At 46.7% G+C, this 12,269-nt stretch overlaps 1 protein-coding gene across 2 annotated transcripts in view; it reads right to left on the bottom strand.

Moving 5' to 3' along the window:
* Positions 1 to 220: 220 nt before the first annotated feature.
* The window catches only part of MGAT4B (alpha-1,3-mannosyl-glycoprotein 4-beta-N-acetylglucosaminyltransferase B), a 91,783-nt gene continuing 79,734 nt past the window's right edge, over positions 221 to 12,269 (bottom strand). The window contains exons 9-15 of one of the 2 annotated variants that reach the window (XM_037906096.2): positions 11,976 to 12,106; positions 7,784 to 7,891; positions 6,097 to 6,290; positions 4,692 to 4,770; positions 3,057 to 3,144; positions 1,384 to 1,496; positions 221 to 389 (exon numbers count right to left, since the gene is read on the bottom strand). In XM_037906096.2, coding sequence (XP_037762024.1) covers positions 366 to 389; positions 1,384 to 1,496; positions 3,057 to 3,144; positions 4,692 to 4,770; positions 6,097 to 6,290; positions 7,784 to 7,891; positions 11,976 to 12,106 — 737 coding nt within the window. In that variant the 3' untranslated portion in view covers positions 221 to 365. The remainder of the gene's footprint in view (positions 390 to 1,383; positions 1,497 to 3,056; positions 3,145 to 4,691; positions 4,771 to 6,096; positions 6,291 to 7,783; positions 7,892 to 11,975; positions 12,107 to 12,269) is intronic. The other variant, XM_037906097.2, reaches the window with a different exon arrangement.

Genomic DNA, 12,269 nt, shown 5'->3' with positions numbered 1-12,269 from the left:
CTTTAAACTAGGAGTATTTTCCCTTGGTCTCTATACAGCAAGAGCGGACAGTTTGACCACCCCCCGCAAAGTCAGCTGCAGCCAACACGTGCCAGTGCGGGCACTGGTGCTCTCTCGTTTAATTCCAGCCAGCACCCACCTATGGAAATGTTTCCCCTCCATGTAGTCTGTTGCAGAGCTTGCCAGGATTTGTGTATTTTGGCCACAGATTTTTTTCTTCTTCCTGGCTTGGAGCAGATGGTGGCGCTGGGCATGCAACACTTTCACACCGTTTGCAGACTGGGGGAAGGGAATAAAAGGGAGAGGAAGATTGGGAGGAGGGACTGAGCAACGGCTTTGCGCATCCACCCTTCGTCCTGGGAATTTCATTCTGCTTTTTTCAGAAAAATCTGAAAAGATAGAATGGGGGAGAATAAGAGAAAGGAAGCAAAAGGCCTCAGGGTTGGGCACTTTCTCAGGCAGTCCCCATGCTAGCAGGAAGAGAGGACACACGTGTGAAGTTTGTTTTACAGAAGACATCCAGGAAGGGTATTCAAATGAGGGTGGGGTTTTGTTTTTTTTTGCTAATTTGTTGCTGACAAGACACCATCTTGAGGTGATACCAAAAGATCACGTGACTGCAGCCTGCGACTAGCCTTCAAAGGGCAGTGCACACACCCCTTACTTAGAGATGCTGGTTTGGGGGACAAGCAAGCAAGGTGACAGCTCTGGGGCATTTGCCCCCTTAGAAATGCAAGACACAAATGATGTTAGAGGGCAGAAAAAGCCAAATCCACTGGCCCAGACCCTCAGGCTATTAGAACTGTGGTGGGTTTGAAGGGATACTATCAAGAATTTAATTGTTTAAAAAATACTCTGCATGTTTAAACATTCCTTGTACAAGCCCATTTTCTCCCTTCTCAGTTGTCTGGCTAGTAGTAAGGGGCAAGCACTTATTCCTTTCTCCAAAGGACGCAAAAGGCTGGTTTTAACAACAGTCACATGGCCAGGAAAGCACTTGCCCCAACTAGAGTAACAATCCCTTTGTGCAACTCACTAGAACTCCACAGGTTCATCTCTACATTAAAAGCCTCTGTACAAAATGCATTGCCATTTAGGAGCCTATCCTACGCCCATGGAGATCCAGGTGAGCTTTTCCATTAGCTTTCATGGGAGCAGGATTGTGCTTCTAAGACCAGGCACTCTGGATTCAACAGGTTGAAAGGCCACTCACCCTTCTCCCCTCAAGGAGAACTCAAAATCCCACCACCCCTTTTACCCTGATATCTGCTCCTCCTGTGTGGGAAGAATTTGGGGGGTGGGGAGGGGTTCTGTCTGTTCCAGGCTGTTGGAAGGAGCTGTCCAGATCTAAGTGGCTTTTTTTAAGCCAGAAAAAAAGGTTACCTCACTCAAGATGATCCACACTGGAGAATCAGTCTGGATGACCAGTCGGATGGCTTCTAGAGGCCCAAATGAAGGGTCCACTTCCCCTTCTGCAACACCCTTAGAAAAGGAGCCTGATGGAGAAAAGCAGACAGGTCTGGGGTAGAATATCCTCCCAAGAGCAGCTGAACTGAACTTAAGACTGCTAAGCAAGCAGTCCCCCCCGCAGCAGCAAGCAGTCTCATTTTCAGTCTAGTTTTCCAGTAGCTGTTACAGAGTACTAACCCAGGCCTTCGCTGGGAGCCTTTGATGGATTATGGTCCTGTACAAACCAACCACTCTTCCTCTTTAAGCAGCTGCAACATTTAAGTGTTGCCTACCACTGAACCTGTCAGAGGGTAACCTCCTGTGCTCGTTGTTTTTAGTTTGCACAGAGCACCAAACTACCTGACTGATCCACTGCACTCTCTCCAATGAAAGGGAGTCAAGGCATTGTGAGGTCAAACATAAGCCCTTCCCAGAATAGCAATACCTTTAAAAAAAGTGATGCATCTCAACCAAAGAAACTGGATTCAGAAGTCTAGAAGTGCAGAGACCTACATGGCCAGTAGGTGGCAGTGTTTCACAAGTTAACATTTAATGCATCTATGGAAACCTTGTGAAGTTGAACAGAGTCCTGGAGAAAAGGACGCTGTAAGGAGTCCGATGAAGTATGCATCCGATGAAGTGAGCTGTAGCTCACGAAAGCTTGTGCTCAAATAAATTGGTTAGTCTCTAAGGTGCCACAAGTACTCCTTTTCTTTTTGCAAATACAGACTAACACGGCTGTTACTCTGAAACTGTAAGGAGAATATTTAGCCCCTTAACTTTCCTGAGCGTGTCTGTATGGTGGCAAAGGCCACCAGAATGCAAACAGCAGCACAGGAGTTCCTCACTCAGCACTGGCTACCCTGAACCACAAGTTGGAGCCTGTACTTTGTGATAAAGGAGCTCCATCTCCAGAGATTTTCTTCAGCTCTTTAAGGCGTACTGGAGGCATTGTTCCCGTAGGGACCTTTCCAGCCCTAGGATCTCCCTGGGGGGTGTATTTGAGCCGTGTGTCCACACCAATGTACGCATGAGCCCACAGTACTGCCTGCTCTGCAGAGCAGAAAAAAGAAGGTGAAATTGACTTAAAAATCACATCTATAATTTTTCCCTCATGGTGAAAGCCTTTGCTCTCTCCAACAATGCCCCACATGGGAACCCTCAAAGCCATACAGCAGCAGCAAGGATCCTAGCACAAGGCATCTGAAAACTACTCCTGTTGGTGCTTCTGAGAGGAAACTTGCTGGAAGTTACTAACGAATGCACCACGACAGCATTTTGCTTAATTGAAAGCCAACTTCGTTCGATCCCTTCAGGTCTGTTCAATTCCTCTTTCCCTGCCCTGGGAATCAGCTTTAATCCTTCTATATTGTTAGATGAGAGAGAGCGCGCGCGCCTTGCACAAAGGAGAACTGTGATTAAAACCCATCCAAGTTTTGGCTCATGGAGAGAAAAAAAGCCTAACTTGCTCTACATGATTGACTTTCAATCTCATTTCCAGGCAAATCAATTCCAAGGAAGGTTTTTAGTGGTCTTTATTCATTTATTCAATGTGGCGCATTATCAGCAAACAGCAGGCCAGCTTTTGCCTTGAACAAGTAATTTACCTATCTGTATGTAGCCATCTGATGTCCTGTGGTACTTGAACACTGTCCCTCTTCCCTCTTGCAGGGCTTCCTTATCTGACTGGAGACTCTGTGCGGGAAACAGACAGTCATTGCAGAAAGCCAGTGGCAAGAATTTCGGAAGCCTGCTGTGGGTACAGCATTAATAGGCAGAGCCATATTAATAGGCAGAGCCATAATAATTTTGTATTTTTCAAAGGAAATCACTGCAGCAACATGTAGACTTGTTGTAAGGTCTTTCCCTTCAAGCACAAGTATAATATATTAAAACACATATGGGAGTTATTAAACCATGAGGTCTCTACTGCCATGGGCTTGTGTCTTACCTACAGACAGGCAGCAACAGCACCTGGTTTACCCCGTTGCTTTGGGTATGAGCCAGGACTAGGGTTTGGGTTCTGATTAGACAGCACAGAAGTTTTACATGCTCTTCTTGAAAGATTTTATCCCAAAGTGGTGGAAATCTGACAAGATTATCTGTTCTGATCTTAATGAGATCCTGGATTAGAATCACAAGAGAACAGGTGTTCTGCAAGATTCCTTTGGCATCTGGACTGGAAAGTATGCACCTAATGGTTTCTGATCTGAATTGGAACAAAAACCATAGGGGGATGGTTCAGATTGGGAATCTGAATCTACCTGCCCTCCCACACACCTTGTAATTTGATTGTCTCTGGATTGCAGGTTCTGGTCTAATATTAACCTAGATAGAAGTTATATATCCAACACCAGGCTGCCATGTGACTTTGAGGACAAACTGCAGGAAGGAACCAGTCAGAGTCTCCAGCTGGTAGAAGCAGCTGCAGACGCAACCAAAGCAGGGACTGCTGCATTTGGAGGGAGTGGGGAGCATAAAATGGGGCCCTGCTTGGGCTACCTCTCACCCCAACAGAAGCATGCAAGGGAGACCCCCGCCCCTCTCTGGTGGCAGTAGAACGCAGCAGTGCCTCCCTTCCTCATGTGGTTATGGGGAAAAAGTGCAGAATGGAGCCAGCCAGAGACTCCAGGCAGTACAAGCAGCTGCAGAAGTAGCCACAGCAGGGACCACTGGACATTCAGAAAACTTTCTACAGTTTTGAATGGACTTTCTCTACCCTGTGCTGATTGGCTGTTTACTCCAACCCTCTCCCTGCCCCTCCCTTCAGCTTCATTCCACACCTGCCCCTCTTGTCCCCTGCCCTGTCCCGCTCACCCCACTTCCCTTCAGCATCACCTTTCCCTTCATCTTTCTGTCTGTTTCCCTGATTCCCCTCTGAAGTGCCGAGCAAAAGTCATTGGACAAATATGACATTTGCTGCAATCCCTCTGCTTGTGTGTTAGACCTTTTTCCCCACTGGTGCCTGTCTCGTCTGCTTAGACTGTACGCTCTGCAGGGACCGTCTGCTCCTCTGTGTTTGTGGAGCACCGAGCACAGTGGGCCAAAGGCACCACTGTAACAGGCATGATTATTAATAACAAAGTCAGAAGAGTCTGATACTAGCAGAACCAGCAGACACGTCACAGCCAATAGATCACGTGCACTTACTAAACATTTTCCTTAGAATTTTAAATTCCCTCATCCAAAAAACTTCCACTTCTCCCTACTCCCAACCTCCAGCCCAATCCCCCATAACTTACATCGAAGGGCAAAACCTCCACAGTTGTATTGAAGAGTTTGTCTTCAGGGTGTTCAATGTTGCCACTGCGGAAGAAGAATCTGTGTAACAGAGACCAAAGCTGTAAGAATCTGACTGGATTTAGAGGTGCGGCGGGACCATCGTGTCTCCTGTCAGGAGTGATTTATTGAGTGTCTGAACCAAACTGGCAGTTTTACACTCACGGAGAGCCGCTTTCATTGAGATGGGGACACTGAGATAGCTCTTTATGCAAAAACAGCTAATTATGGATTATTGTTTCATTGCATTTACAAATGAAGGGTTCCAGTGCGTATGGGACAAACATAAGCAGCTGTTATCCCAATGAGAGGAACTTAAGAGGTAACAGAGTGAGCTCTGGGTGATGGAGAGCTGTGGGAGTTCTGGGCATAAATGGACCTTCTGGATACAGGGTTTTTCCTGTCACCTTTGCTGCGGGTGTATCGGGATTATAACTAACACACACGCACGGAAAAGGGAGTCTCAGAGATGAGATGCCTCAACCCCAGATCAAGACAAAACTGCCAGGCCTTGTGAAGTGCACGCACCACCACATCCTGGGCCTGAACAAGAGCCATGTGAAGATGAGGTTTTTTTCTCTGGAAAAACAGGTCCCTCTAGACCCTTAGCATCTGGCACAGCTTTCCCTCACCTGTAAAAGCGGGAGAGCGACAACAGTGCACACCTGCCTCATGGGGGAGGGGAGGCTCTGGGATGTACGTTTGCATACCATGGAGGGATGAGCAAGGCCTTACTCTGGGGCATGCTTAGGAATGAAAAACCCAGGCAGGACTGTTTCCAGAAAAGTTAGTGTCCTACTACTGACTATCAAGAGTCTGACCCATAAACTACTCTCCCCAGTTCAGATCCAATCTTATTCTCCTACAAAGACCACCCCCTCCACCCCCAAGGGAACTGAACTGAGTCAGGAGACCCTCTGCCCTTTAGACACAATGCATTCACAGAGCTGTGTTATCTGTCCGCAACACAGAACAGGGTATTGACTACAGCTGTTTCTATTATCTTGCTGCTCTTCCCTGGCAGTGGTCAGAGCTATGCAAAGCCAAGTCTAGAATCAGGGTGTGCAAGTTTCTGCCCTGCAGCCAGCAGGATGGGACACCTGTCTGGGCACGAGGGACAACACTCCAGAGAGGAAAATCAAGACATCTGACATAAGGAGTGAAATGACAAAGGCTTGCCTTTGCAAGGAGGGGCAGCAACAAGTTAAATGCAAAGGAAAGTAAAATGGAGTCAGAGAAGGAGCCTGCACCACTTGGGATAAAAATCAGGGTAATATAGGGACAGGGGGGCAGAAAAACAGGGAAGCACATCTCAGCCCTTGGTTTTGTATATTTCCTCCACCACCGAGCACACCCCAACACACTAACCTTTCGATGTGGAGTGGTTTAAAGAATCTGAATCGGATGAAGTCTCCTGCCATGGGGGTGAATGCCCAGAAGAAGTCCTCTCTCAGGTAGGCTTTCTCCAAGGTAAAGTGTTGGTAGGTTTTCAGACTGGTGCTCACCTCTGCGGGAGGGTTGACATGTTCTTTTCGCAGGGCTTGCTTTCCAAAGTCTTTGTCCTCAACACATACAATGCAAAGCAAGAGTGAACTCTCACACACGGCTTTCATTGAATGAGAAATAAATAGGGTTTTCAGCTTTAGGGAGACACAGATTAAAGGCCCCAACATCCCAGTGCCAAAGTATCAGTGCAACATTTACAGAATGTGAGATGGAAACTGGTTTGCAAAGGCCGTGGGGAACAACAGAGCACTCGGGTTCTTTTGGGGAGCTGATTCCCAGAAGCACAAGGCTGCAAAGGGGAAATCATCATCATATGCACTGTGGTAGCACATAGGGAGGCCCAATCAGGGACAGAGGCCCAGTTGTGGTAGGTGACATACAAACACAGAACCCTGCCTCAAGCATCTTATAAGCTAAGGAAAGTCTTAGTTAACCTGGGTCAAATGATTTGCCAGTGATGGAGTTATGTCAGAGATTGACTGGGTTCTACGGACAGGATGATACCATATATTTATATAAAGTGATATTCTGTATCAGTTACAGAGCTATAGCCGAGTTGAAATCCTGCTTCTCGCATTTTTATTGCAAAATACACTTTATGAAAAAAATTAGTGGCACTATTCTGTAGTTGGATTTTGTTAAAATTTAAATACCCCGCCCCACAATTTACACTCTTAAGAAGTGAGCCTTCATTTGCCTAAAAATAAACACCAAGAATCAGATAAAACACAGCAACCCGGCAAGACCGCGACATGACAAGAAGGGCTGTTCTACTACAAGCTACAGCTGTGTTGTGATGCTCAAGATGACGGTCAAGTACCTCCAGTCTCTGGAGAAGGGTGGAAACACCTGTCAACCTCACCCTCACTTCAAGTGCAGCTCTGATGCACTGAAACAAATGGGATTAGGGAAACTTGTCTAGTAAACGTGTCCTAACCTCTTCAGTCATGGCACTTGCCCTGCTTCAAGACCTGACTTCCTGACTGAATTCCGATTTCCTTCCAACATATTTTAAAAACTTCATTATCTCGGGAAGTAAAACATTCCTCTTCTGTTTGGTGCCTCCCTTCCTCCTGTAATGCCCTGAATGAAGCATCTGCTTCCCCTGCTCAAAAGTTAGAAAACTCAAATGCCATTGAATCTATGAATTTGCATTACACCAACCACCACAGCATTAACAAGCAGCTTTTAGTACAGACAGATTGCCTAGCAACCAGCAGACAGATTGCCTAGCAACCAGCAGTCCACTGATGACAGGAAGAAAAAGGAGACACAGGGCAGTTTAATAAAGGTGTCTAAAATGTTCATTTAAATTTGCTGAGCTTGAATGTGTCCCATGTTGAAAAAACAAAACAAGGAGCAGGGGTGTTGCATTACTCCACCCACAAATGGAAACCTGGCCATTAAGATATGAAACTCCAAGCACATCTGATTTCCAAATGCAGCAAGTTGGCGTGCGCATGTGAATCCAGTGTGCAAGAAGGGCCTAACATCAGGGAGATCTTTATGGGTGGGGGAAGAATGCCATGCCACGGTGTCAGATACCCACTTTCAATTTCTGTATCTTCCCAGCCAAGGAGGAGTGGGTTCCCACATGCTGGAAGAGTGAGGGCTTGAAGCGGATTCTCAGGTTCGCCTTCTGCCTGTCACAATGTTTCTGAAATGAGAAAGCACTATGAGAACTCTGGCTTCTGCCTTTGTCGTTCAGAGTGCCCAGATCACCTGGAGTGGGGGAAAGCAAAGGTCAGGTCAGACCATGGGGGAGAGAAGGGTGGGAAACATCCTTTAACAGAGTGACCTGTGACTGGTGACACTTTACTCTGCCTTTGATTTGCAAGTACGATGAATCTGTCAGTGACTTGCAGCTGATTATGCAGCAGGATTTGGTGAGCTGCTCCACCAGCGGGAGCAATGGCACCTATGCTCTTATTAATTCCAAGTTCCTACATTTCAAACTCTCCTCCTCACCCAACACTGCCAAGTGTATTTTGCCATCTGCCTAATCAGTGCCCTTCCTCCCTAAGTTCTCAGCTGTTAATATCAAAGGAACAAAATAGATCAGCCTCTCTGGTTTGCCTGGAAACTCATTTCGTTCCTCCCTTCTTCAATCCCTGGATCTTCATTGACTGAAGAGCAGAGCGCTCAACTGATTTAGTTCCTCCTCCCATGCAACGCTCCTCTCTCTTTGGGCAAGTTGGATACAGGCTCCGGAGGGTTTTTCTTAGTTTGCTAGTTCCTCTGGCAAAGCTGTTTGGCCTGATTTCAAACCACCCCAATAAGGTGAGGTTGAAAGTTCAACTCTAATCTGAACTACCTTATCAGGTTCACATTCTACAGAGGAGAGAGAGCGCAGAAAGGGACAAAGGCAAAAAACAATGAGGAAAATATTGTGAATGTGGAGCAGAGAGAAAACCAGACAGAGAGAGATTGGGGAAAGGAGCAGAGAGGAGTCCTAGGGAAAAGACAGTCTACTTATATCATATTCAGGACCTCTATTGGAAGTCCCTGCCTTGTGGGGATTTATCCCCAGTATATTGCCCCGAAGTCGCATTAGCTAGAAATTTAATTCAGTTTTCCTTGTGGGGAGGGCAATGGGATGCAAATATGGATTTAAGCACAGGGAAAAATAAAGAGTTTTTATGGTACAACAATTTTTGTGACCCCACTTATAGGGATGTTTGCAAAGTTTCAAACTCAATGAGGTCTGTCTATGTACCCTTGACATGGGCTCTCTGAATGCAGTCCCTGCACTATACGAAGACCTAAAGAGGGGGACAAGCTGCATAGAATCCCATCGGTGGTACTCAAGCCTTCCCGGCTAAGCAAGCCCTTGGCACAGCCGGTTACCTGTGCAGTACTGCCAACTTCAAGAGATCAAAAATCATGAGCTGGACTCCCAGAAATCATGTTTGACTCCAAGAAATCATAAAATTGGCCCCAAAATCATGACATTTAAAAAAGAGATTATAGTGTGTTTTTTAGCTCAGTCTCTTGATGTTTGAACTCCCCCTGCCCATCCCCAGGGTATGTGCATGGTAGTGTTGCCCACTCTCCCACATGTACTGGATAAGGTGACTTTCGCCCCTGCTGCAGGAGCTCTCACCCCCCACATCTGCCTGTCTTCTGCCCAGCAATTAATCCTGTCCTCACCCACCCCCCTCAATTCAGTCCTCCCATCATCACCACCCCATCAGTTCAGCTCTCCCACCCCATCCACCCCCACTTCCCTCAGTTCACCCTCCCAGAACTCACCCCATCTGCACAGAACCCACCATCAATATAGGCGCCCTACCCCATCATCCCCCACTCTCCTCACTTCAGTCCCCCTGCAGCCCTCAGGCCATGGTTCAGCCCTCCCAGCCTCACCTCTGCTCCTCTTAGGTTTCTTCACCTTCCCCAGATGTAGGGTGGGGGGGCTGCAGTGAGGTCCCCTCTCCCGTTTCCCAGGCTGGCAGGGGAGCAGCCACCTGCGCTTGACATCGGGAGCCTGGCCCCACTGCCACACACCCGAGGCTTGACAGGAGGAGCCCCTGGTGGCTGACAGGATCGCTAAGTAAAATTAAGCCTCACTTTTAGAGCTCTCAGATGTCAGGACCATTCCCCCCTCCCCCACCGCACCTGGTAACCCCCCCCCCCCCATCCTGACCTTTGAGAGTTCTATCGTGAACTCATGAGCGAGGCTTAATTTTACTCAGCAATTGTGACTCTCATGATCAATCCACGAGAGTTGGCATGTCTGTCTGTGCCTCCCTGGAACCTGGACATTCCAGGGGTATTCTCTGCAGGCTGCATTTGAGCTAATCCGTTAATCCAACTCTCATTACATTATAAAATTAAAACTGGCCATGTTAATGGGAGAATCCCTTTGCACTGCCAGCAAAAAACAAGAGCTCATTTCAGGTCCCTATTTTAACCTAGATGGGAAAAACAGGTCAGGGCATTTGTTAGTGCCCTTAACAAAATGAGTAAGGGGTGGCGGAGGTGCTAAGGACACATTTAATGAAAGCACTATTGTCCTAGGCACATTAGGGTGGGGAATTGCTCCACTAGTAACAGCAAGGTCAGCTCTTCATATGCAACTTTACTAAATCTACCATTAGTTTTCAAATGTAAAGAGAACAGGATATATCCAGATCAGGCAAAGCATTTCCCAAAAAGCTCAGGTCAAGCAAACTTTCAATCAAGAAAGCAAATCCTAGCAGCTACCAATTTGATTCGACACAGTGGGATTTACAAGTCATGTTTAAAGGGGCACTGCACAGAGTTAATCATGCACACAGTGGGAGAAGGAGCCAGAAATCCACACTAGAATTAGGTTAAATGTGTAGCAAAGCAACAATTCAGAGGTTTGCAGCATCCCCTGAGAAGACAGTGGAGGGGAAGCAGTCAAGTAGGAGAGTATGAGCTAACCTGGCTGTGCAGTGGGAATTGCATTAAAAGACTGCTCAAGCTAAAGGCTTTACAAGGGGGTGGGGGTGGGGAGCACCAGCTGCATCTCATCACTCCTGCATGGAGCAGATGCACAAACAAATCCCAATCTTGCCCAGACCAGGAGAAGAGGTTCTATAGGATATGCTGATTGAGAATGGGTCTGTCACCCAAGAGCACACCGGGCCAAAACCACCTGAAGAACAAACAAAAGGTGTTCAGAACACAAATCATCCTACACACAAGAGGATCTAATGGATACTGCTACCTATCTCTCTTAGAGCGAGCAGAGGAGGAAAGATAAAAACCTATTAGAGACAGATACTAGTCCTGCTTCTCTGGGGTCTCTGCAGCACTGACCTCTGCCTCAGATTTAAATGTATTCAAAATACAAAACCAGAGTGTGCATCTGGCAACGAGTTCATCTCACACTCACGGCTGCAACCCTCATCCTCCCATGCCCTCCACTCCACTCCATCCCGGTTACTCTAATCTCTTGTTGTTGCTAGTTTAATTTAGAACACCAGAAAGGATGTCCCTTTTTTATTGTCATCTGTAAAGCATCAGACACACATAGCATGGTAAACAATAGATCACAATGACCACAGTACAGCAATAAGGATTCCCTTAGATTCCCCCCACTCTCCACATCTCTACATGGCTACCACTCTCCTGGCTGTGGAGAAGCTCAGGGAGCTGCAATGGGATCCTTGATCTGCTCTGGTTAAGTTGAGACACACGAGTCAGCATGCACCTGTGCTCCAAATTGAGAGGGCACTCAAGTGCAATTCCAAAGGGTTATTTTGCTGTTACGATAAGTGAAGGGGGGTGGGGGGAGGGAGGCTTCAAGGAAGGGAACACACAGAAGTTAAAAAAGATAAGATAAAACCATGGAGGGGAAGAGACCACTCTCCTTAGGGTTTGCGGGAAAATCCTCTACTAACGGAGTTAAACAAGGAGCCGGTCTCAATTTCCACTAGCAACAAAGAGCTTATTGCCTAGAATGGGAAGTATCCTTCTACAGAAGGGAGGTTCTGACTTTTCTACCCAGCACAAAGAATCCCCATAAAGCATCTCTTAGCAACATGCTAATCTGGAAGGCAACATATTGAACTTTCCAAACATTTTTTCCTAGGTAAGATCCTGAACGAAGCTTTCCTGGCTAAATGAGATTAACAAAGATTCAGAACAAAATTTCATCTTCACTACTTATAAAAAGAGATCTTCCCGTCTTTCCCAGCAAGTTCTGGAAATTCAGAGCAAGTGCAGAGTGGAAAGATTCTCAGTGCCCTCTGTGGGGATTGTTTACTTACCGCATCTTTTTCTGGATTGCAGACTTTCACCCAAAGGATGTGATCAAGGAGCCAGTCAATGGGCTTGTCCTTGTAGAACATGAGTATAAACTCCACTATCAGGCTGAGATCCAGCGATTTGAACATCTTTCCTGCAAGCATATTTGGATGGAGAAGAAACAAAGCAGATACAGTGTGAAACAAACAAGATCCAGCAACTGAAAAGAATTACAAGTTCCTCAGGTTTCAGAGTAGCAGCCGTGTTAGTCTGTATCCGCAAAAAGAAAAGGAGTACTTGTGGCACCTTAGAGACTA

Source organism: Chelonia mydas, chromosome 8 (genome assembly GCF_015237465.2).
Source record: "Chelonia mydas isolate rCheMyd1 chromosome 8, rCheMyd1.pri.v2, whole genome shotgun sequence".
In the NCBI taxonomy this organism is placed as follows: Eukaryota; Metazoa; Chordata; order Testudines; family Cheloniidae; genus Chelonia; species Chelonia mydas.
The sequence above is the reverse complement of the archived record's forward strand: the minus strand, read 5'-3'. Positions and strand labels throughout refer to the sequence as shown.